The 27,119-nt window shown below is 39.6% G+C and overlaps 1 protein-coding gene across 2 annotated transcripts in view; it reads left to right on the forward strand.

Moving 5' to 3' along the window:
• GPR107 (G protein-coupled receptor 107) overlaps positions 1-25,731 on the forward strand; it is a 34,783-nt gene extending 9,052 nt beyond the window's left edge. The window contains exons 6-18 of one of the 2 annotated variants that reach the window (XM_067471786.1): positions 2,074-2,114; positions 3,269-3,331; positions 3,468-3,575; positions 5,980-6,113; positions 6,574-6,649; positions 7,832-7,905; positions 9,764-9,881; positions 10,834-10,964; positions 13,123-13,166; positions 20,608-20,657; positions 20,888-20,971; positions 23,211-23,335; positions 25,026-25,731. In XM_067471786.1, coding sequence (XP_067327887.1) covers positions 2,074-2,114; positions 3,269-3,331; positions 3,468-3,575; positions 5,980-6,113; positions 6,574-6,649; positions 7,832-7,905; positions 9,764-9,881; positions 10,834-10,964; positions 13,123-13,166; positions 20,608-20,657; positions 20,888-20,971; positions 23,211-23,335; positions 25,026-25,122 — 1,145 coding nt within the window. In that variant the 3' untranslated portion in view covers positions 25,123-25,731. Of the gene's footprint in view, positions 1-2,073; positions 2,115-3,268; positions 3,332-3,467; positions 3,576-4,055; positions 4,099-5,979; positions 6,114-6,573; positions 6,650-7,831; positions 7,906-9,763; positions 9,882-10,833; positions 10,965-13,122; positions 13,167-20,607; positions 20,658-20,887; positions 20,972-23,210; positions 23,336-25,025 lie in introns of those variants that run through there. The other variant, XM_067471787.1, reaches the window with a different exon arrangement.
• The last annotated feature ends 1,388 nt before the right edge of the window (positions 25,732-27,119 follow it).

The following is a 27,119-nucleotide window of genomic DNA, read 5'->3' on the forward strand; positions in this document are numbered from 1 at the left end:
CTGTTTAAAAGCCTCCATAGAAGGAGCCTCCACCACACTTCGCGGCAGAGAGTTCCACTGCTAAACAGCTCTCACAGTCAGGAAGTTCTTCCTCATGTTCAGGTGGAATCTCCTTTCTTGTAGTTTGAAGACAAGAAGCAAGAAAATCGCATACAAAGCACCCCCGACAGATGGCCATCCAGCCTCTGTTTAAAAACCTCCATACAAGGAACCTCCACCACACTCGAGGGCAGAGTTCTCCTTCTGAACAGCTCTCACAGTCAGGAAGTTCTTCCTCATGTTCAGGTGGAATCTCCTTTCCTGTAGTTTGTGAGATCTTCTAAAAGGCCCTCCTTTTGCTCCCACCACCGTCACAAGCACGGTTGGTGGGGACGAGAGAGAGGGCCTTCTCAGTGGTGGCCCCCCGCCTCTGGAACGCCCTTACTAAAGAAATAAGACAGGCCCCATCCCTCCCCTCTTTTCGTAAGAGCCTGAAGACCTGGTGGTTTCAACAAGCCTTTGAGGGTGACTAGTTCCAGCATAGTAACAGGAAAACATTCAATATCTATATAAACAACGCAGAGCTAAATATAGATCTATAATTATATATATAAATTTCACATATGCATTTCCCCCTGAAATGTTTGCAAATCCTCTCTCTCTCTATATATGTGCATTTCCCTCCTTCAATATTTGCAAGCCCTATATATCTATGTTTAGACATCTGTGTGTGTGTGTGTATTTGTATGTATGCATTTCCCCTGCAATATTTGCAAGCCCACTATATGTAGCCCAATATATCTAACCTCTCTCTCTCTCTCTCTCTCTCTATCTATCTATCTATTTATCTATATTTGTGTGTGCACTTCCTCGTGTAATATTTGCAAGCCCTATATATCTGTTCATATGTGTGTGTGTGTATGTATATATATATATATATATATATACACATACACTAGCCGTCCCCTGCCACGCATTGCTGTGGCCCACATGGGGTTCTGTGTGGGAAGTTTTGCCCAATTCTATCGTTGGTGGGGTTCCAAATGCTCTGTGATTGTAGGTGAACTATAAATCCTAGCAACTACAACTCCCAAATGTCAAGATTCTATTTTCCCCAAACTCCACCAGTGTTCACATTTCGGCATATGGAGTATTTGTGTAGCGTTTGGTCCAGATCCATCATTGTTTGAGTACACAGGGATCTCTGGATGTAGGTGGACTACAACTCCCAAACTCAAGGTCAATGCCCACCAAACCCTTCCAGTATTTTCTGTTGGTCATGAGAGTCCTGAGGGCCATGTTTGGTTCAATTGCATCGTTGGTGGGGTTCAGAATGTTCTTTGATTGTAGGTGAACTATAAATCCCAGCAACTCCAACTCCCAAATGATAAAATCAATTTTTTGAGTGAAGGACATACATTGGGTTGTTAGGTGTCTTGTGTCCAAATTTGGTGTCAATTTGCCCAGTAGGTTTTGAGTTCTGTGAATACCACAAAGGGACATTACATTTTTATTTATATTGATATATAGATATCTCTTTATATAGAGATAATTATATCTATCATATATAGGATTTGCAAAGACTTGCAAATATATGAGGGGAAAATTCATATATTATATAAAATTAGTGTAGATAGATAGATAGAGATAATATATAGGTACATAGGGATTGCAAAGGCTTGCAGGGGAAATGCCTGTATATCTGTAGGCGAGATTAACAAATATTTCAGGGGAAATTCTTTTATAAGATATATATATATATACCTAAAAGAGAAAGGTTTACAAGGAAAGTGGGAGAACATTGAGATATAGGGTAGTAGGAAATTTTTAAGGATCTATATAAAAAAGAAATTTCAAAAAATAAGAATAGGTATATTTATAACTAAAATTATTGGAAAAAAAGATTAATGTATATATATATATCTATGTATCCATCCATTCTATCTCTCTCTGTGTGTGTGTCTATCCCTATCTATCTTTTTGGTACACTTTGTTTGGTGAGAAGGCGTGAAAGACTTTGCGAGAGTCACAATAAATCGATGCAAATGCCCACCGTATTCAAACATGTCATTTTTCTGTCTTTTGCACCTCTAGATTCAAAGCCGGTCTCCGGTCCAAATGGAACTGCAGTCCAGGTAAAAAAAGGGCAAGGGGGAGGCAGTTCTGTTGGCATTTTGAGCAGGAATGTTGTTTGGGAATGTTTCTGCATAAGGACGTTTAGAATACTTCATTCTCTGAACTGCACAAATCAGATCTTTGCATGGCCTCCGTCCAGCAGGAAACCATTAGTCTTTGGCATGTAGTAACAGTGGGCAAGTCAACAAGGGAACGGGGCTTTATCCGGCCTCTGTGGTTGCCATTTTTGTGTAAGGGATGCCATTTTCTCCTAGCAGATAGCAAGGGCCCACTATAGTCTAGTTTTGGTCTTGGGACCCTCTAAGGCAGTGTTTCTCAACCTGGGGGTCGTGAGGAGTGTCATAGGGATCATCAAAGACCATCAGAAAACACAGTATTTTCTGTTGGTCCTGGGGGTTCTGTGTGGAAAGTTTGGCCCCATTCTATTGTTGGTGGGGTTCAGAATGCTCTTGGATTGTAGGTGGACTATAAATCCCAGCAACTACAACTCCCAAAGGTCAAGGTCTATTTTCCCCAAACTCCACCTGTATTCACAATTGAGCTTATTAAGTATTCGTGCCAAGTTTAGTCCAGATCCATCATTGTTTGAGTCCACAGTGCTTTCTGGAAGCAGATGAACTACAACTCCCAAACTCAAGATCAAGGCCCACCAAATCTTTCCAGTATTTTTTGTTGGTTCTGTGTGCCAAGTTTCGTTCAATTCCATCATTGGTGAAGTTCAGAATGCTCTTTGATTGTAGGTGAACTATAAATCCCTGCAACTACAACTCCCAAACTCAAGGTCAAGGTCCACCATATCCTTCCAGTATTTCTTGTTGGTTGTGGGAGTTCTGTGTGCCAAGTTTGGTTCAATTCCCTCATTGGTGGAGTTCAGAATACTCTTTGATTGTAGGTGAACTATAAATCCAAGTAACTACAAATCCCAAGTGACAAAAATCACCCCCCAACCCCTCCAATATTCAAATTTGGGTGTATCGGGTATTTGTACCAAACAGTGAATGAGAATACATCCCTGTATATCAGATATTTACGTGATGATTCAGAACAGTAGCAAAATTACAGCTATGAAGTAGTAATGAAAACAATTGTATGGTTGCTCTAAGGAGAGGCTAATGTTGTTGTTGTTGCTATTGTTATTTGTCTTCCTGTTTAGACTCAGGTGCCAGCCGAAGTCACGCACCCCATCCAAAGCAAGGACAATGGCTACTCCTTCCAGGTGAGCTCCCCTCTTCAAAGTTTACCTCTGTAACTTAAATAAGGCTCGGCCTAAAAAGAAACACCTCTTGTGAGCCTGGTATTTATTATTATTGGCTTTGGATGCTCCTCAAACTCTTCCTTTCCTCTCCTCCCAGTTCTCCTTCAACGTCAGTGCAGAGACCCAAGAGGGGCTTTATAGCCTCTATTTCCACAAATGCGTCGGGAAGGATGTGCAAAATGAGCAAGTCATCTTCAGCCTGGAGGTGAGTCACCTTTCTCTCTTGTGTCATTTTAACCTGACCCGTCTGAGAAAGACCCTCTTGAGTTTATTTACTTTCTGGTCTCCGGCGTGTGCTTTCCGTTCCTTTCTGACATACAATGAGTTTGTGGGGCTTTTACTTGACAAAACACCATGTTTCATGGCATATTATTCACACTCTCCCCGTCCATCCAAAAGGGGGAGGGTGCGACTATTATGTGAGGAAAAATCTGTCTTTGATTATCTGATTTCTTGGTTTTTTTTGTTTGTTTTTAATGCCTTCAAAAGGAGGAAGGATGATGTCTGTTTCAGGTTTTTGAAACTGCCTTGCCTTCAGAGAAAGAAAAGAAAGAAAGAGGGAATCTTATTTCAAATGGCTGTGCGACTATTACGCGAGGAAAAAACACATTTGATTATCTAGTTTTAGGGTTGTGTTTTTTTAATGCCTCCAAAAGGAGGATGGATGATGTTGTACTCCAGGACTGGGAATGCCTCTGTACTCAGTACAGGTCATCTTCAGCCTGGAGGTGAGTCACGTTTCTCTCTTGTGTCATTTCAACCCGACAGGTCTGAGAAAGACCCTCTTGAGTTTATTTACTTTCTGGTCTTTGTTGTGTGCTTTCCGTTCCTTTCTGACAGACTATGACTTTGTGTGGCTTTTACTTGACAAAATACCATGTTTCATGGCATATTATTCGCACTCTCCTCTCTCCATTCAAAAGGGGGAAGGTGTGACTTATTTGAGGAAAAATCTGCCTTTGCTTATCTGATTTCTGGTGGGTTTTTTGTTTGTTTGTTTGTTTTTAATGCCTTCAAAAGGAGGAAGGATGATGCACAGACATTTGGGGATGATTCTCTCTTCTTTCTCCAAAGACAAGGCAGTTTACAAAATCTGAAATGGAACTGTTTGAGGAAGGAAGGAAAGAAGGAAGATAGGAAGATCTAAGCTCCAAAGATCTCTGTTTCAGGTTTTTGAAACTGCCTTGCCTTCAGAGAAAGAAAGAAGGAACCTTATTTCCAATGGCTGTGCGACTATTATGTGAGAAAAAAAAATCTGCCCTTGATTATCTGGTTTTGTTTGTTTGTTTGTTTTTAGTGCCTTCAAAAGGAGGAAGGATGATGCACAGACATTTGGGGATGATTCTCTCTTCTTTCTCCAAAGGCAAGGCAGTTTACAAAATCTGAAATGGAACTGTTGGAAGGAAGGAAGGAAGGAAGATCTGAGCTCCAAAGATCTCTGTTTCAGGTTTTTGAAACTGCCTTGCCTTCAGAGAAAGAAAGAAAGAAAGAAAGAAAGAAAGAAAGAAAGAAAGAAAGAGGAATTTATTTATGTGCGACAATTATGCGAGGAAAAGCTATCCGCATTTGGTTATCTTGTTTTAGGGTTGTGTTTTTTTTTCTATGCCTCCAAAAGGAGGAGGGATAATTGTCGCACACCAGGACTGGGAACACCTCTGTACTTAACACCACACTCTAGTCCAAGTAAAATCAGCAAAATAGTTTATTAAAGAATATATATGTAAAAGGTTCACCAAAATAGTATGAAAAACTGAAGTCTAAATGTAAGAAATAGTCCACAGAATTCAAGGTACAAGAGTAGCATTAAAAAGTACGAATACAAAAGCAGAATAAATCCCTAACACAAGATTCAGGAACTATCTTTGAAACTTGGAAGCATGGAACATGAGCAACAGGAAACATGGAACTTGAAATCCCTTTGCAGTCTTGATGTGGCACCAGATGTATCCTCAAACATCAACATTGAACAGAATGCCGAAATACAGTCTGTCTGCTAATACAGACAGAAAACCATGCCTCCTCCCCTAAGAAACTGATAACGGCTTTTTTGATCTTCACAAACTCTGTTGAGCAGCTCTGTGTTCATGGAACGTAAATCTCCTATCTATCAGCTCATTAGTCTGTCCACCTGGAATCTCATCCTCTGAGTTCATTTCTGACTCTGACCTTGCTTCTCAAGCTTTGGAGAAAGAAATAAGAAAGGAAGGAAGTTCTGAGTTCCAGAAATGTCGGTTTCAGGTTTTTTTAAAAACTGTATTTCCTTTGCAGAAAGAAAGAATGGGGAATCGTTCCCAAACATCTCTGCGACTATTCTGTGAGGAACGCAAAAATATCAAAATTTCCCATCTCCCAAATTGGGTTGCGAATATTACTTGATGAAATGTGTTACGTAAATTCAACAGATTCATTCTGGTTGATGTCCAATTTGGTGTCTTGAACTTTTTACTCTGTCTTGTATCGGCAAATCGACGGAAGCTTTTACTACCAAGTTTGTTCTCTCAGATTCCTTTGCACCTTATTAGCCGATTAGCCCATCGGCGGCAATTTTCCTTCCCTCCCCGTGGCATCCGGTGTTCGGTCTTTCACAGTGATCGTTCTCTGCGTTTCAGATTGGGATCATGGAGCAGAATCCTGACAGCTACCTCTCGGCCGGAGAAATCCCTCTCCCCAAGCTCTACATCTCCATGGCCTTCTTCTTCTTCATTGCTGGAACCGTCTGGATCCACACGCTTCGGAAACGCAGGTGAGTGGACAGTGTCCTTCAGAATAAGCCTTTTCTGTTGGGACTCAACCACATCCTGCACAAATTTATAGAAATACATTGGCGACTATTATGCGAGGAACACAAAAAAATCAATTTTGCTCAAATGTATCGTGTGCATGAAAGAAATAGATTGGCGACTATTATGCGAGGAACACAAAAAAAAATCAAATTTGCCCAAATTTGTCGTGTGCATGAAAGAAATAGATTGGCGACTATTATGCGAGGAACACCAAAAAAAATCAATTTTACCACCCCCAAAATATGATTAGAGGAGAGAGCAATGTGTCATAGATTGCAAGCAATGGCCTCCAAGCTTCGCTGCGAAGGAGGCTTTTTCAGTTCAACGAAAGGGCTGAAAAACTCGGCTTCTCTTCAAGTATATAGTTATTTCAACAAAGTCCAAATATATAGCTCTTTCCTTCTCGATTCTCCCTTCCAGGACCGACGTCTTCAAAATCCACTGGCTCATGGCTGCCCTCCCTTTCACCAAATCCCTGTCCTTGGTCTTCCATGCGGTAAGGAACGCTTTATAGATTTCTGCCTGTCATTTCCTGCCATAGAAGTAAAGACACAGCGGAGATTTCTTGTACTGTTCCAGATGCACTTTATACTGTTAGTCCTCTTCCTAATACTTTTGCTATGTAGGAATATTATTTAGGCTAGCATAGTTCCAGTCTCCACTAAGATAACTTGAGGCCCTTCTCTCGCCCAAAACATCCCTTTCTTTTCCTGAAGGAACCCGTGACATAATCTTCAGGTCATTATTATTATTATTATTATTATTATTATTATTTTACTGACACAAAAACACAATATGTCACAGCAAACAAGATCTGTATGCTGGATTTCATATCATAAAATCACAAGTTGAACACTTCCCAAGCATCTAGGACTGTGTGATATATTTTTGAATGATTATTATACTATTATATGTAGTGTCATAACCAAGATTATGGCAACAAGAATGATTGACAACTGGAAAATAGAGGGAGAAACCGTGGAGGCCGTGACAGACTTTGTATTTCTAGGGGCAAAGATGAGTGCAGACGCAGACTGTAGCCAGGAAATCAGAAGACGCTTACTTCTTGGGAGGAGAGCAAGGTCCAGTCTCCATAAAATAGTCAAGAGTAGAGACATCAGACTGGCAACCAAGATCCATTGCCTAGTCCAAGCCATGGTCTTCCCTGTAGTCACCTACGGATGTGAGAGCTGGACCTTCGGGAAGGCTGAGCCAAGGAAGAGAGATGCTTTTGAGCTGTGGTGTTGGAGGAAAGTTCTGAGAGTGCCTTGGACTGCGAGAAGATCCAACCAGTCCATCCTCCAGGAAAGAAAGCCCGGCTGCTCACTGGAGGGAAGGAGACTAGAGGGAAAGTTGAAGTCCTTTGAATGCCACATCATGAGGAGACAGCAAAGCCTAGAGAAGGGAATGATGCTGGGGAAAGGGGAAGGCAAAAGGAAGAGGGGCCGACCAAGGGCAAGGTGGAGGGATGGCATCCTTGAAGTGACTGGACTGACCTTGAGGGAGCTGGGGGTGGTGACGGCCGACAGGGAGCTCTGGCGTGGGCTGGTCCATGAGGTCACGAAGAGTCGGAGACGACTGAACGAATGAACAACAACAACATTGAGTATTTCTTTTTCGAAGCTGGTAAAGTTTTGATTCGTGGCTCCAAACCTTTTTGTCCCTTTTCTCTTTCCAGATCGATTACCACTACATCTCGACTCAGGGCTACCCCATTGAAGGCTGGGCGGTCGTCTACTATATCACTCACCTGTAAGTGGGGAAACTAATAGATTGACGTCAATCTTTAGACTATATTTAAATTTAGACAACAATTAAAATTTGATTGAGGAGTTTGAAAGAGTTAAATTATCCAAACAAGAATGAAAAGCTGGAGAAGATGGAATAATACAGAAAGCTGGAGAAGATGGAATAATACAGAAACGATAATAAGAAGATAATGGAATAATACAGAAAAGATAATAAGAAGATTGGACTGTTAGGATTAAAATTGGATGACAGTATTGTTTGCAGTGCAAATATTATAAATATAATAAATAATCTATATTATTTATTTATTATATTATAAATATAATAAATAATCTGGATGTAGGTGAACTGCAACCCCCTCAAATCAAGGTGAATCAGCAACTGATCAGCAACTGAACATACTAGAGAGAACATACCAAAGGCCTCCAGTATTATTTTGCTGGTCATGGGGGCTCCTAACAGTTTCATCCAATTCCATCATTGCTGGAGTTCATTTGTTGCAGGTGAACTATACATCCCAAGACCTACAACTCCAAAATGTCCAGGCCAATTCCCCTCAAAACCCACCAGTATTAAAATCTGGGCATATCTCGTATGCATGCCAAGTTTGGTCCAGATCCATCATTGTTTGGGTTCATAGTGTGCCGTGGATGTAGGTGAACTACAACTTCTATGAATTCCCTCCAGTATTTTTGGTTGGTCATGAGGGTTCTGTGTACCAAGTTAGTTCCAGGTCCATCATTGGCAGAGTTCAGAGTGCAGTTCTTAGATTGCAGGTGAACTATACATCCCAGGACCTACAACTCCTATAAATCATGGTAAATTCTCCCCAAACCTCTCTAGTATGTTGAGTTGCTGATGAATTCGTCTACTTGCTGTGTGCCATAGAAAATAATAGGAAAGGGTTAAAGGAGAGGCAGTGGGCAGGATCGTGCAAATTCCACACCAAGGGAGAGAGTAAGGAACACTGGGATGCCCATGGTAGAGGAAACATAAAATCTAGGACTAAATTGTCTTCACTTGGGTGGTGGGCGATGAGTTTGTTTGGCAGGGCTCTTGGGCATGTTCATGGCGCTCAGTATAACCTGCAATGTCATGGGAGAGAGGGCCTTTGGTGTCTCCTGAGTGGTGGGAGCTATAGTTCTTTATGGAAGTGGGAGCTTGTCTGTGTAAGTGGACACCCGCCACATACACACATACATATTTTAACTTCTTGGTGTGTGTGTGTGTGTATATATATATAAATGTATAATATATAAATAATAATAAATAAATAAATATGTGTGTGTATGTATGTATATATATGTGTGTGTATAAATATATAATATATAAATAATAAAAATAAATAAATAAAAATAATAAAAAGATATATAATAAATAAATATGTGTGTATATATGTGTGTGTATATATATAGATAATAAATAAATAAAAATAATAAAAAGATATATAATAAATAAATATGTGTATATATATAATATAAATAATAAGTGTGTGTGTATATATATATGTGTGTGTGTGTGCGCGTATGTATATGTGTATATAAATATATAATATATAAATAATAAAATAAATAAATAAAAATAATAAAAAGATATATAAATCATAATGTGTATATATGTGTGTGTATATAAATAAATAAATAAATAAAAATAATAAAAAGATATATAATAAATAAATATGTGTGTGTGTGTATATGTATATATATATAATATAAATAATAAGTGTGTGTGTGTGTGTATATATATATATATGTATGTGTATATGTGTGTGTGTGTGTGTGTGTGTGAGAGAGAGAGAGAGAGAAAATGTTCCTTTGCTGCAGATCCCAGCCCGTTCCTTTTTGCTTGATTCGATTCCCAGGCTGAAGGGCGCCTTGCTGTTCATCACCATCGCCCTCATTGGCACCGGCTGGGCGTTCATTAAGCACATCCTCTCCGACAAGGACAAGAAGATCTTCATGATTGTCATCCCACTGCAGGTGAGCAACCGCCAGTCCTTGGATCCATTTAATTTAAGCATTTTGTTCTCCAATTCGTTTATTTCACAGGGGGGCACCATGTCTGCCATTGACATAGAGATAGAGATAGATAGATTAGGTGGATTTGAGATTGAGATAGAGAGATACACAGAAACAGATACATATAAGAGGCATAGTGTGGTAATAATACATTTATGGTAAACTGGCCACCCCCTGCCATGCATTGCTGTGGCCCAGTCTGTGTATATGTGCTTTGTGTGTGTATATATTTGTGTATATGTGTATATATATGTGTGTGGTTTTGCGCATGTGTTGTAATGTAATTTTTTTGTCTTTATAAGTCTCTTCTGTTGTGTTTTGCAGTGTTTTTATGAGTGATGGTCACTTGTTGGCTTGAGAGGTGTTATCATGTCCAAATTTGGTGTCGATTCGTCCAGTGGTTTTTGAATTATGTTAATCCCACAAACAAACATTCCATTTTTATTTATATAAATGATTAGGAATAGCATAGAGGAACATTAATGACACAAACAACATGGAATAGAACTATTGGGTGGATATGAAGTAGAGGTAGATAGGTAGATCTCAGCAACTACAACTCCCAAATGACTAAATCAATCCCAACCCCACCAGTATTCAGATTTGAGTGTATCCGATATTTCTGCCAAATTTGGTCCAGTTAATGAAAATACATCCTGCATATCAGATATTTACATGACGATAAGAAAATTACAGTTATGAAGTAGCAATGAAAATAATGTTCTGGTTGGAGATCACCACAACATGAGGAACTAGGAAGGCATCAGGAAGGTCGAGAACCACAGCTATAGATGATTAGGAGTAGCAGAGAGAAGTACATGAATGAGACAAGCAACATGGAAGAGAACTCTGAGATGGATATGAGATGGAGAGAGATGTGACCATCCTCACCTTGTTGGTTTTGACCCAACAGGTCTTGGCCAACGTGGCCTACATCATCATTGAGTCGACGGAAGAAGGCACCACAGAGTACGGCCTCTGGAAGGAGATCCTTTTCCTGGTGGATCTGCTTTGCTGCGGCGCCATCCTCTTCCCGGTTGTGTGGTGAGTAAACCCACGCTCTCATGGATGAAACCTACTCACAGCCAGGGTTTGAAAGAGTGGGGGGTTCTGTGGTTTCCAGGCTGTATGGCCAATGTGTTTTTGCAGTATTGAGCAGTCAACCCTTCTGTTTAAACAGCTCCACTGGCTGCCGATAAGTTTCCGGTCCCAATTCAAGGTGCAGGTTATTACCTACAAAGCTCTGAACTGTTCGGGACCTGCCTATCTTCGTGACTGTATCTTCCTCTACAAGCCCACACGGTCTCTAAGATCTTCTGGGGAGGCTCTTCTCTCGCTCCCACCTCTGTCGCAGTTGGTGGGGACAAGAGAGAGAGGGCCTTCTCGGTGGTGGCCCCTCAGCTCTGGAACTCTTACCCCAGCAGAATCAGGCTAGCACCCTCCCTATTCATGTTTCGTAAGGAATTAAAAACATAGATGTTTTGATGTGCATTCGATTGACAATTCCCTTGACCAGTGGCCCTAACCATGGCCTAAAACCAAGTTCCTATATTCGACTACTGCACTTTTCAAGCTATAATGACCTTGTTGTAACTGCTCTATTCCTACGTTGCTATGCACCTAATTGATCAGCCTATTTTCTAACTTGTTTGCCCTCCAGTCCCTTCCCCCGTCCCCCCAAAATGAGACTTGAAGTATTTCTGGTTGTTATGATGCTTGCCTTACTAGCTGTACCCACCACGCGTGGCTGTGGACAACTTTCCCTCCCTCTTTCTCTCTTTCATTCCTTCTCTCCTTCCTTCCCTCCCTCTTTTTCTTTCCCTTCTTCTTTCTTCCTTCTCTAGCTGTTTCTTTCCTTGCTTCCTTTGCTCTTTGGTTCCATCCTTCTTTATCTCTTTTCTTCCTTCCCTCCCTCTTTCTCTCTTTCGTTCCTTCCCTCTATCTTTCCTTCCTTCTTTCATTTTTATTTCCTTCTCCCCTTCTTTCCTTCTCTACCCTTCTTTCTCTCCTTTCCCTCTTTCTCTCCCCCTTTTCTTCTCTCTTTCTTTCCTTCTTTCCCCCTTTCTGTGTGTATGTGGTTTATGTGTGTATATGTGTATATATGTGTGTTTGCATATATATATGTGGTTTTGCGCATGCATTGTAATTTTTTGGGTTTTTTTTGGCTTTTTAAGTCTCTTCCACTGTGTTTTTTATGAGTGATGGTCACTTGTTGGCCTGAGAGGTGTCTTGTGTCCAAATTTGGTGTCAGTTTCTCCAGTCGTTTTTGAGTTACGTTCATCCCACAAACAAACATTATATTTTTATTTATATAGATACTATCCGTCCCCTGCCAGGCGTTGCTGTGGCCCACATGGGAGTTCTGTGTGGGAAGTTTTGCCCAATTCTATCGTTGGTGGGGTTCAGAATGCTCTTTGATTGTAGGTGAACTATAAATCCCAGCAAGTACAACTCTCAAATGTCAAGATTCTATTTTCCCCAAACTCTACCAGTGTTCACATTTGGGCATATTGAGTATTCATGTAGAGTTTGGTCCAGATCCATCATAGTTTGAGTCCACAGTGATCTCTGGATGTAGGTGAACTACAACTCCAAAACTAAAGGACCCTGCCCACCAAACCCTTCCAGTATTTTCTGTTGGTCATGGGAGAACTGTGTGCCAAGTTTGGTTCAATTCCATCGTTGGTGGGGTTCAGAATGCTCTTTGATTGTAGGTGAACTATAAATCCCAGCAACTACAACTCCCAAATGACAAAATCATTTTTTTTTTTAGTGAGGGACATACATTGGACTGTTAGGTGTCTTGTGTCCAAATTTGGTGTCAATTCATCCAGTGGTTTTTGAGTTCTGTTAATCCCACAAACGAACATGACATTTTTATTTATATAGATATTGTATGTTTTAACTGTATGTGTTTGGGCTTGGCGTCATGTAAATTACCGTCTCTAGTCCCTTCAGGAAGATGGAGGAGGGGTATAAAAATAAAGTTGTTATTTATTTATTTATTTATTTATTTATCTTCTCTGATGGATCCCACTATTGAAAATGTAATTTCTTTGTATGTGGGACTATTACATGCTTGACATAACAATCCCGGCGCTGAGTGGTCACACTGTGCTGCGTCTATCTGATGTTGTCCATAGGATTGCACTACCTTTTGTATATTTTCAAGAGTTAACCGGCCCTTTCTTCTCGATTGTAGGTCCATAAGGCACTTACAAGAAGCCTCTGCGACAGACGGGAAAGGTAAGGACTCACCTGATTGGAGGTTTTTTTTCCCTGCCTTTATGAAATTGAGTCGCTTTGGTTTAGTCGGGCGGTCCCCACGTAACGAACAAGATCGGGTCTATATTATTTATTTATTATTATTTATTTCTCGCATTTCTATCCCGTCCTTCTCAACTCCCGAAGGGGACTCAAGATGGCTTACAATGGGCCCCATTCTGAAGCCATTACAAAACAAATTACAAAATTAAAACCACAATTAAACATTATAGCATAATTAACAATACATAAGTCATCATTAAAACAGTAAAACAGTTTCATCAGCCATATTGTCATTCCAGTATCTATTGTCCAAAAGCCTGGTCCCAAAACCATGCCTTCAGTTTCTTTCGAAAAGCTAGGAGGGAGGTGGCCAATCTTACCTCAGTTGGGAGTGTGTTCCATAGGTTGGGGGCCACCGCCGAGAAGGCGGTGGAGAGAAAAGCGTCATTGGAGAACCCTTTTCCCCATAATAATAAGTCTTCCAGGTGTGGATTTCCCTTATTAGGGGTAGATTTCTCTCACTTCCTGTTGTCTCACCCCTGTTTGTCACTATGAGTCTTTTGCGAGTCAGACGTTTGTAACTTGGGCCTATATATCTTTGAGTGTACCTTCGAGTCTCATGTCAATTTACGGAGATCCCATTCATTTCGTAGGACTTTCTCAGGGAAGGAAAACTCGGGAGGGACTGTATTTCTTCAATTCTATAGCACACCTTTTCCCCCTATATAAACATCTCCAAAACTGAGGTGTGTCTTGTAATCAGTGGTATCTTTCAGTTGAAGAAATGCAGTCATTTACATATTTAAATATCTTGAAAAATGGGGCGCGTCTTGAAATCAATGGCGTCTTGCAATGGAAGAAATGCAGTAATTTACATATATAAATATCTCAAAAAATGGGGTGCGTTTTGAAATTGATGGTGCCTTGCAATCGAAGAAATGCAGTAATTTAATATATAAACAAATCCCAAAAATTGGGTGTGTCTTGCAGTCGGTGGTGTCTTGCAAAGGGAGAAATGCAGTAATTTACAAACATAAACATCTCCAGAAAATGGGGTGCGTCTTCCCATCGATGGTATTTTGCAATCTAAGAAATTCTCTGATTTATTATATACACATCTCCCAAAATGGGGTTCATCTTGCAAGCAAAGAAATACAGTAGTTTAATATATATACATTTCCCAATATGGAGTGCATCTTGCAATCAAGGACGTCTTGCAGTTGAAGAAATGAAGTAACTTGCATCTCCAAAAATGGGTGCGCCTTGCAATTGATGGCATCTTGCAATCGAAGAACGATAGTAATTTAATATATAAACATCTCTGAAAATTGGAGTGTGTTTTGCAAATGAAGAAATGAAGTAATTGAATATATAAACATCTCCAGAAAATGGGGTGCGTCTTGCAATTGATGGTGTCTTGCAGTCGAAGAAATGCAGTAATTTACATATATAAACATTTCCAGAAAATGGGGTGTATCTTGCAATCAATGCCGTCTTGCAATCGAAGAAATACAGTAATTTAATACATCCTCATCTCCCAAAAGTGAGGTTCATCTTGCAATTTAAAAAAATGCAGTAATTGAATATATAAACATCTCCCAAAAACTGGGTGCGTCTTGCAATTGGTTATGTCTTGCAATAGAAGAAATGCAGTAATTTAATATATAAACGTCTCCAAAAAAAGGGTGCGCCTTGCAATTGATGGCATCTTGCAATCGAAGAATGATAGTAATTTAATATATAAACATCTCCGACAAATGGAGTGCGTTTTGCAAATGAAGAAATGAAGTAATTGAATATATAAACATCTCCAGAAAATGGGGCGTGTCTTGCAATCGAGGGTGTCTTGCAATCAAAGAAATGCAGTAATTTGCATATATAAACATATCCAGAAAATGGGATGCATCTTGCAATTGAAGAAATTCACTAATTTAATACATACACATCTCCCAAAAGTGGAGTTCGTCTTGCAATTGCTGGCATCTTGCAATTAAAGAAATGCAGTAATTGAATATATAAACATCTCCCAAAAATAGGGTGCATCTTGCAATTGATGGCATCTTGCAATCGAAGAAATGCAGTAATTTGCATATATAAACATCTCCAGAAAACGGGGTGCATCTTGCAATCAAAAGAAATTCACTAATTTAATACATACACATCTCCCAAAAGTGGGGTTTGTCTTGCAATTGCTGGCATCTTGCAATTAAAGAAATACAGTAATTTAATATATAAACATCTCCAAAAATGGGGTGTATCTTTCAATTAATGGTGTCTTGCAATTGAAGAAATGCCGTAATTTGCATATATAAACATCTCCAGAAAATGGGGTGTGTTTTGCAATCGATGACGTCTTGCAATCGAAGAAATTCACTAATTTAATACATACACATCTCCCAAAAGTGGGGTTTGTCTTGCAATTGCTGGCATCTTGCAATTAAAGAAATGCAGTAATTGAATATATAAACATCTCCCAAAAACTGGGTGCGTCTTGCAAGTGATGGCATCTTGCAATCGAAGAAATGCAGTAATTTAATATATAAACGTTTCCAAGAAATAGGGTTCGTTTTACAATCCTTGGTGTCTTGCAACCAAAGAAATACAGTAATTGAATATATAAACATCTCTGAAAAATGGAGTGCGTTTTGCAAATGAAGAAATGAAGTAATTGAATATATAAACATCTCCAAAACTGGGGTGAGTCTTGCAATCGATGACATCTTGCAGTCAGAAGAAATGCAGCAATTTAATACATAAACATCTCAAAGAAATACGGCAATTTAATTTCGTCCCGTGAAACAGAGCCTCGAGCTTCCAGCATTGATTGGCGGGACTCCCACTCAAGTTCTGGCCCTGCTTAGCTTCCAAAGTGAGGTTATTTTGACCCAGTCGGAAGGCCCGAGGCTCCTTCTCTCAACGTATATCTCTTACTTGATTTGCCTCAAGTGTCCTAAGAACGCGGCACTTTTCCTTCTGCCCTTGGGACTTTTCTGCAAGCGCAAGCGATAACATGGTTGGGAACGCGGGTGAAGTGAAATCGAAGATGCGGCGGATCAGGTGTTCCGGGGAGAGAAGTTTACCTGTCAAGGTGACTTTGGGTTGATCGTGATCTCCTGCCTTGCACACAGCATTGTTTTCAATGCGCTGACGAACCCAAAGAGCCCAATATTGTGCTGTTTAAATGACTCGCTCCTCCTGGCATCTCCCAACTAATCCAGGACTTTCGTAGGATTTAATATTTATTTATCGCGTGAGAATACATTTATAATGTATGAAAAACAACAAAGAAAGTTAAAATCTTGGCATTACACTAGATTTCCTTTAACCAGAAGCTGCCCACTTGGTGTCGCTGTGAGAAGGTCCTCCATTGTGCATGTGGGCTCAGGTTGTGTTGGTGGTGGTCTGTGCTTTTCTCTTCTCCACACTCGCATGTTGCCGACACCACTTTGTGACCCCATTTTTTAAGCATCTTGTGGTACCTTCCAAGTTGCCCCATCTTCTGTTTGCCCAGGAGGGAGTCTCACATCTGGTCTCAGCCACTGATTGATGTTCTGAGTTTTAGCCTGCCACTTTTGGACTCTCGCTTGCTGAGGTGTTCCTGCAAGTATCTCTGTAGGTCTTAGGATGCTGTTTCTTGATTTAAGGTGTTGGCTTGCTGGCTGATATCCAAACAGAGGATGGGCCAGAGACGTCCATCTTATATAAATAGAAATGTAATGTTCGTTCGTGGGATTAACATAACTCAAAAACCACTGGATGAATTCACACGGAATTTGGACACAAGACACCTCTCAGGCCATCGAGTGACCATCACTCATAACCCCCCCCCCCAAAAAAGCACAAAGAACTTAAAAAACCCCAAAAGCTAAATGACGATAAAGAAAAAGGGAAGGAAGAGGAGAAAAAAGAAAGAAAGAAAAGGAAGGGGTAGACTGAGAAAAAAGGGAGGGAAGACAGAAGGAAGAAAGAAAGAAAGAAAGCAAAGGAGAAAGAGTGAGGGAAAGAAGGAAAGGGAGATGGAAGGATGGAAGCAAAAAGCAAAGGAAGGAAGGAAAGGGAGAAGGAAGGATGGAAGGAAAAAGCAAAGGAAGGAAGGAAAGAGGGAGAGAAGGAAGAAAGGAGAGAAAGAGGGAGGGGAGGAAAGAGAGAAGGAAGGGTGGAAGCAAAAAAGGAAGGAGGAAGGGAAGAGGTAGAGAGGAAGAAAAGAGAGAAAGAATGAGGGAAGGAAAGGGAGAAGGAAGGGTGGAAGCAAAAAGCAAAGGAAGGAAGGAAAGAGGGAGAGAAGGGAGAAAGGAGAGAAAGAAAGAGGGGAGGAAAGGGAGATGGAAGGATGGAAGCAAAAGCAAAGGAAGGAAGGAAAGGGAGAGAAGGAAGAAAGGAGAGAAAGAGGGAGGGCAGGAAAGAAGGAAAGGGAGAAGGAAGGATGGAAGCAAAAAGCAAAGGAAGGAAGGGAATAGGTAGAGAAGGAAGAAAGGAGAGAAAGAAGGATTGAAAGAAAGAAGGAAAGGGAGAAGGAAGGATGGAAGCAAAAAGCAAAGGAAGGAAAGAAGGATAGAGGTACAGAAGGAAGAAAGGGGGAGCAAAGGAAAGAGCTAAAAAAGGAAGGAAGGAAGGAGAGAAGGAAAGACGAAAGGGGAAGGAAGAAAGGAAGGAGAGAGAAAGTGGGAGGGAAGGTTGAGCCTGGTGGGTACAGCTAGTGCCTTATAAAATCGTTTACACAAATGACCAGCCACTTGCAGAAGAAACGGAGAGTTTCATCTATGCTGATGATTGTGTCATCACCACTCAAGCAGGAAGCTTTGAGATGGTTGAACAGAAGCTTTCCAAAGCTTTAGGTGCTCTTACTGCCTATTATGTGGCCAAAGTACTTCATCTTTACTTCAGAGAGTCATCTATGCTGACGATCATGTCATCACCACACAAGCAGGAAGCTTTGAAGTTGTTGAACAGAAGCTCTCCAAAGCTCTAGGTGCGGTTACTGCCTATTACAGGGGAAACCTGCTGATTCCTAATCCATCTAAAATGTAGATGTGCTTTGCACCTTAAGAAGAGACAAGTATCTCGCGCTCTGAGGATAACCTGGGAAGGAATCCCAGCTGATCTCCAACTGGAGCGCTCAAGGGCCAAAGCTTCCCAGTTCTCAGTGTCTATGCCAGAGTTTTTAAGGTTGGCAGTGAAATGAAATGGCTTTCGCTCAGCACTAAGATGACCATTAGGACACGAATCCTATCCTTTCCAATAAGGATTGCTTGCCATTGCGCTATTGCAGTGAGGAATTGAGGCGATCCATGTTTCCGTCTTCCCGCAGCGGCCGTTATTCCCGGCGTATCTGCGAATGGCAGGCCAGATCCCGTCTTTCTCCCCCTTCCTTTGCCCTTTGCAAGGTTGTCGCAGCCCTAGGAGGCCATGTTCCTCGCTTCCTGCCGCATCCTCGCTCGACAGCCGCTCCATCTGCCGCTTTTGGCGACATCCAGGCACGTTTTGGGAGGAAGCGGAGCATCACCTACCCAGAAATCAAATAAAACCAAGCTCCGTCGACTGCGTCCTGTTGCTTGTTTTCCAACTGTGGATACAGGATGCGCATCGTCGGGGGAAAAGTCTCGCCGGGGTGTTCATTGTATAATAATGCATTCTAATACTAATAATAGATACATAGCTGCTTTGACTGTCCTTTGGGAGAGATAAAGCAAGGTATAAATAAATGTAGTAGTAGTAGTAGTAATAATAATAATAATAATAATAATAATAATAATGAATTCTAATACTAATAATAGATACCTAGCTGCTTTGATTGTCCTTTGGGAGAGATAAAGCAAGGTATAAATAAATGTAGTAGTAGTAGTAGTAGTAATAATAATAATAATAATAATAATAATAATAATGCATTCTAATACTAATAATAGATACCTAGCTGCTTTGAGTCTCCTTCGGGAGAGATATAGCAGGGTATTAATAATAATAATAATAATAATAATAATAATAATAATAATAATGCATTCTAATACTAATAATGGATACATAGCTGCTTTGAGTCTTCTTCGGGAGAGATAAAGAGGGGTATAAATAAACATAATAATAATAATAATAATAATAATAATAATAATGCATTCTAATACTAATAATGGATACATAGCTGCTTTGAGTCTTCTTCGGGAGAGGTAAAGAGGGGTATAAATAAACATAATAATAATAATAATAATAATAATAATAATAATGCATTCTAATACTAATAATGGATACATAGCTGCTTTGAGTCTTCTTCGGGAGAGATAAAGAGGGGTATAAATAAACATAATAATAATAATAATAATAATAATAATAATGCATTCTAATACTAATAATGGATACATAGCTGCTTTGAGTCTTCTTCGGGAGAGGTAAAGAGGGGTATAAATAAACATAATAATAATAATAATAATAATAATGCATTCTAATACTAATAATGGATACATAGCTGCTTTGAGTCTTCTTCGGGAGAGATAAAGAGGGGTATAAATAAACATAATAATAATAATAATAATAATAATGCATTCTAATACTAGTAATAGATACATAGCTGCTTTGAGCCTCCTTCGGGAGAGATAAAGCAGGGTATAAATAAATGTAATAATAATAATAATAATAATAATAATAATAATAATAATGCATTATAATACTAGTAATAGATACTTGGCAGCTTTGAGTCTCCTTCAGGAGGGATATAGCAGGGTATAAATAAACGTAATAATCATAATCATAATAATGCATTCTAATACTAATAATAGATACATAGCTACTTTGAGTCTCCTTCGGGAGAGATATAGCAGGGTATAAATAAACATAATAATAATAATAATAATAATAATAATAATAATAATGCATTCTAATACTAGTAATAGAAACCTAGCAGCTTTGAGTCTTCTTCTTCGAGAGATAAAGGGTATAAATATAATAACAATAATAATAATAATGCACTCTAGTACTAATAATAGATACATAGTTGCTTTGATTCTCCTTCGGGAGTGATAAAGCAGGATATAAATAAATGTAAATATAATAATAATAATAATAATAATAATAATAAATACATAACCATTTTGAGTTTCTTTCAGGAGAAATAAAGCAGAGTATAAATAAACATCATAATAATGATGCATTATAATACTAATAATAGAGACATAGCCATGTAGAGTCTCCTTTGGGAGAAATAAGGAGGGGTATAAATAAACACAATAGTAATAATACATTCTAATACTAATAATTTATACATAGCCATCTAGAGTCTCCTTTGAAAGAGATAAAGCGTGATATAAATATGATGATGATGTTGATAATAATAATAATAATGGTGTCAATATTAGTTTTTATCCCATTGTGAGCCATCGTTTTGTAAGTTTTATGTGTCCCCCTCTGATGTATTCTTCTGTGTTTTTTTTTACAGCGGCCATTAACCTGGCAAAGCTGAAGCTGTTCCGACACTACTACGTGATGGTAAGGCATCTGATGCAATGAATAAATGAAATAAATGCATATATTACTATCGGGGGCAGAGATCGGTCACTGTTTTGGGCCATCGGTTTCCTCTCCGGACCACCAGTGTGAATAGGTCTCTCCTTATAGGGGTTGGTCTGTTTCCGAGGGGGGAATTGATCTCTTGTCTCTCTTGCTTTCTCTCCTTGCTGACTTTGCCTCTTCCCCTGCCTTGTTCTTTTCCCCTGCAGATCGTCTGTTACATTTACTTTACGCGGATCATTGCCATCCTCATCAAAATCGCCGTTCCGTTCCAGTGGAAGTGGCTGTACCAGGTGCGGACGCTCCCGTTTCAAAGCTAGAGCTGCATCAGTGTGCCCTTGGTTTCATGTTGCAGCTCCTGCTCCTTCTAATAATAATAATAATAATAATAATAATAATAATAATAATAATCTATATAAATAAAAATGTAATGTTCGTTTGTGGGATTAACATAACTTAAAAATCACTAGACGAATTGACACCAAATTTGGACACAAGACACCTAACAACCCAATGTATGTCCTCCACTAAAAAAAAAATGATTTTGTCATTTGGGAGTTGTAGTTCATCTACATCCAGAGATCACTGTGGACTCCAACAATGATGGATCTGGACCAAACTCTACACGAATACTCAATACGCCCAAATGTGAACACTGGTGGAGTTTGGGGAAAATAGAATCTTGACGTTTGGGAGTTGTAGTTGCTGGGATTTATAGTTCACCTACAATCAATTCTGAATCCCATTAATGATGGAATTGAACCAAACTTGACACACAGTTCTCCCATGACCAACAGAAAATACTAGAAGGGTTTGGTGGGCAGTGTCCTTTGGTTTTGGAAGTTGTAGTTCACCTGCATCCAGAGATCACTGTGGACTCAAACTATGATGAATCTGGACCAAACTCTACACGAATACTCAATATGCCCAAATGTGAACACTGGTGGAGTTTGGGGAAAATAGAGCCTTGACATTTGGGAGTTGTAGTTGCTGGGATTTATAGTTCATCTACAATCATAGAATCCTAGAGTTGGAAGAGGCCTCCTGGGCCATCATCCAGTCCAAGCCCATTCTGCCAAGAAGCAGGAATATTGCATTCAAATCACCCCTGACAGATGGCCATCCAGCCTCTGTTTAGAAGCTTCCAAAGAAGGAGCTTCCACCACACTCTGGGGCAGAGAGTTCCACTGCTGAACGGCTCTCACAGTCAGGAAGTTCTTCCTCATGTTCAGATGGAATCTCCATTCTTGTAGTTTGAAGCCAATGTTTCGCATCCTAATCTCCATGGAAGCAGAAAGGAAGCTTGCTCCCTCCTCTCTGTGGCTTTCTCTCACATACATGGCTATCATGTCTCCTCTCAGCCTTCTCTTCTTCAGGCAAAACATGCCCAGCTCCTTAAGCCGCTCCTCATAGGGCTTGTTCTCCAGACCCTTGATCATTTTAGTTGCCCATTCCGAGCATTCGGAACCCCACCAACGATAGAAATAGGCCAAATCTCCCACACAGAACCCCTATGTGGGCCACAGCAACGCGTGGCAGGGGACGGCTAGTACATATAAATAAAAATGTAATGTTTGTTTGTGGGATTAATATAACTCAAAAACCACTGGACGAATTGACACCAAATTTGGACACTGCACCCCCAACACACCAATGAGTGACCATCAATCATAAAAACACTGAAAAACACTTACAGGGACTTACAAAGCCAAAAAATAAAAACAACATTACAGCGCATGCGCAAAACACATATATACACATATACACATGCATTATTATTATTATTAATACCCTGCTATATCTCTCTTGAAGGAGACTTAAAGTAGTTAGATATCTATTATTAGTATTAGAATGATGATGATGGTGATTATTATGTTTATTTACAGCCCTCTTTATCTCTCCTGAAGGCTCAAAGCAGCTATGTATCTATTATTAGTATTAGAATGTACTATTATTATTATGTTTATTTATACTCTGCTTTATCTCTCCTGAAGGAGACTCAAAGCAGGTATGTATCTATTATTAGTATTAGAATGCATTATTACACATGTATATACACATATACACACACAAAGCACATCTACACAGTCTGGGCCACAGTAATGTGTGGCAGGGGGCGGCTAGTAATATAAATAAATATGTAATATTGGTTTGTGGGATTAACATAACTCAAAAACCACTGGACAAATGGACACCAAATTTGGACACAAGACACCTCTCAGGCCAATGAGTGACCAGCACTCATAAAAACACTGAAAAACACAGCGGAAGGGACTTAAAAAGCCAAAAAATAAATAAATAATGCATTACAACGCATGCGCAAAACCACATATATATACATATACACATTCATAAACACACAAAACATATATACACAGACTGGACCACAGCAATGTGTGGCAGGGGACACCTAGTAATAATAATAATAATAATAATAATAATAATAATAATAAATATAATAATAATAATAATAATAATAATAATAATAATAATAATGCCCTGTTCTTCTCTCTCGAACCTTTCTTGGGTCAGTTGCTGGATGAGATGGCGACCCTGGTCTTCTTCCTCCTCACTGGATACAAGTTCCGGCCGGCCTCGGACAATCCCTACTTGCAGCTCTCTCAGGACGACGACGACAGCCTGGACATGGAGGCCGTGTAAGGAGACTGGCACCAATACCCAATATGCCCAAATCGGAATACTGGTGGGGTTGGGGGGATTGATTTTGTCATTTGGGGGTTGTAGTTGCTGGGATTTATAGTTCACCTACAATCAAAGAGCATTCTGAACTCCACCAACGATGGAATCGAAGCAAACCTGGCACACAGAACTTCCATGACAACCAACAGAAAGTACTGGTGGGCGTTGACCTTGAGTTTTGGAGTTGTAGTTCACCTACATCCAGAGCATACCATATTGGATTGAATTTGAACACAGACCCTAGAACATACCCATTAGACATAACATTCTGAACTCCGCTAACAATGGAATTGAATGAAACTTGCCACACAGGACTCCCACGACTAACAGAAAACACTGGAAGGGTTTGGTTGGCACTGACCTTCAGTTTTGGAGTTGTAGTTCACCTACATCCAGAGAACACTGTGGACTTAAACAATAATGGATCTGGACCAAACTTGGCACGAATACTCAATATGTCCAAATGTGAACACTGGTGGACAGAACAGTGGGAAAACAGACCTTTGCATTTGTAGTTCCTGGGATTTATAGTTCACCTACAATCAAAGAGCAGCCTCAATCCCACCAACGATAGAATTGGGCCAAACTTTCCATACAGAACCCCCTTAACCAACAGAAAATACTGTGTTTTCTGATGGTCTTCGGGACCCCTCTGACACCCCCTCATGACCCCCCCCCCCCCCAGGGTCCCGACCCCTAGGTTGAGAAACAATGATCTAAGGGAAGAAACAAGCAGATTTGGAAAGTTATAGAGACTCTGTGAGAAACAGCAGCGTGAGAAATCTCGCAGTCAAGGCCACAGGCATGACTTCATGGCTTGTGGACCTCAAATCAGAGAATGATTTCCTTTATAATTCAGAACCAAACATGGCACACAGGACTCCCCTGACCAACAGAAAACACTAGAAGGGTTTGAGTTTGGAAGTTGTAGTTCACCTACATCCAAAGAGCAGTGTGGACTCAAATAATGATGGATCTGGACCAAACTTGGCACGAATACTCCATATGCCCAAATATGAACACAGATGGAGTTTGGGGGAAATAGACCTTGACATTTGGCAGTTGTAGTTACCTACAATCAAAGAGCATTCTGAACCCCACCAACGATAGAATTGGGGGAACTTCCCACACAGAACCCCCATGACTAACAGAAAATGCACTTAAGACCATCCAATCCAACTCTCTCCATCAGGGCAAGAAAATGTAATCAAAACCCTCCCAACAGAGGGCCATCCAACCATAGATATAGATAGATATATATGAATCACACGTAGATATCGTATCATAGATTTGAAAGGGACCCATAAAAAAGGACTATGATATGTTGCATGTTCCAGAATAGGCAAACCAGACACTCTCCACTTCAACACTGACAAAGAGACAGCAAGAAATACTGTTTACCCACAAGCATAAACGATTTCTATATATTAGAAACCAACACTTCCTAATTACTTTATTTTCCAGATCACCAGACTGGGCCACAGCAACATGTGGCAGGGGATGGCTAGTAAATAACAAAATAAGTTGTAAACACCTCTCATTTCCCTCATTGACAAACCCAACCACTCTCCCAGGCTCTGGAGTAACAACACCCTTTTTGTCTGAACCACAACACAACACAATCGAATGTTTTTGTTTTTATTGCAGGGTGACCACTTCGGGCGTCATGGAAGGCATGAAGAAAGTCAAGAAAGTGGTCAACGGCTCGTCGGAAGCACGAGGCGAGCGGGAAAGCACCGCGTGACGGGCGCCATGATGGATTCTTCCTTGATCTTCTCCTTTTTTATTATTATTATTTCCTCCGACTCCCTCTCAACCCATAGGGCAAGGCAGCACTTTCTTTTGGTTTTTTTTTCTTCCTCTGGATAAACTGTAATTTATTGATCTTTGGCTTTCCTTCTGAAACGGAACAAAAGGGAGCCGGACGGCGCTTCCCGGTGCGGAAAATGCAGAATATTCTGGATTTTTTGGGGGAGGGAAAGGGCTGTGGCTTCGGGGTGGGGAAATGGGACAAAATCCAACCGTAATAACAATAATAAAAAGAATAGAGGGCAATGCCCACCTTCTACTTAACTCCCTTCCCGCCTGACGGACTTGGGCGCTTTTCCGGTGCCGACCAGGACATTTCTTTTTAATTTCTAATTTTGTGTGTGGATATATATATCAATCTATATATACTTATATATATAGTGGTGATGGTTTCTTTTATAACCTTTTCCTTGTTTTTAATTTTGACGGGCGCGGCTTCCCAAATGTGAAAAAAGACGACAACGACGTTAAGACGACGAGAGCAAAAAAGAGTTGTGTATATATAAAAAGAACAACAAAGATTGAAAGATAGAGATATAATATATATATATTTGATATGGCTCGTTTGTGGTGTGCTGGGAAGAGGGTCAAACTCCCGCGCCGCTCGTCCGATGGTTCCTTTCTCTAACATCCTTCTGAGTCGAGGCATTTTTTATTTCCCCCCACCCCAAAATAACACGTTTAGATGGAGAAAAGGATAGAGCAGACATTAGGAGGTAGAAATAGGACCCAGTGGATACCCAGCGTCCGTCGGAAGAGGATTCTCGGATCTGCAGAACAGTGAGTGCGGCAATCGGCCATCGCAGGGATTTTTGGGGATACATAGCAATAATAATAATAATGATAATAATAATAATGACGTCGATGATGTAATAATATGAAATAATAATATAATAACAACAGCAACAGTGAGTGCAGCAATCGGCCATCGCAGGGATTTTTGGGGATACATAATAATAATGATGATGATGATGAAATAATACAAAATAATAATAATGATGTAATAATAACAACAACAACAATACAGAGTTCAGCAATTGGCCTTCGCAGGGATTTTTGGGAATTAATAATAATAATGATGATGATGATGATGATGTAATAATACGAAATAATAATAATAACAGTGAGTGCAGCCATCGCAGGGATTTTTGGGGATACATAATAATACATAATAATAATAATAATAACAATAACAACAACAACAATGAGTGCAGCAATCAGCCATCGCTGGGATTTTTGGGGATACATAATATTAATATTAATAATAATAATAATAATAATGTAATAATAATACAAAATAATAATAATAATAACAACAACAACAGTGAGTGCAGCAATCGGCCATCACAGGGATTTTTGGGGATACATAATAATAATAATAATAATAATAATAATAATGACAATGTAATAATACAAAATAATAATAACAAAAACAACAGTGAGTGCAGCAATCGGCCATTGCAGGGATTTTTGGGGATACATAATAATATGATGATTATGATGTAATAATACGAAATAATATAATAATGTAATAATAATAATAATAATAATAACAACAACAGTGAGTGCAGCAGTCGGCCATCGCAGGGATTTTTGGGGATACATAATAATAATACATAATAATAATAATAATAATAACAACAACAATGAGTGCAGCAATCAGCCATCACAGGGATTTTTTGGGGATACATAATAATAATAATAATAATAATAATAATAATAATGACAATGTAATAATACAAAATAATAATAACAAAAACAACAGTGAGTGCAGCAATCGGCCATTGCAGGGATTTTTGGGGATACATAATAATAATAATAATGATAATGATGTTGATGATGATGTAATAATAATACAAAATAATAACAACAACAACAGTGAGTGCAGCAATCAGCCATCACAGGGATTTTTGGGGATACATAATAATAATA

The sequence above is a fragment of the Anolis sagrei genome, chromosome 11 (assembly GCF_037176765.1).
Source record: "Anolis sagrei isolate rAnoSag1 chromosome 11, rAnoSag1.mat, whole genome shotgun sequence".
Lineage (NCBI taxonomy): Eukaryota > Metazoa > Chordata > Lepidosauria > Squamata > Dactyloidae > Anolis > Anolis sagrei.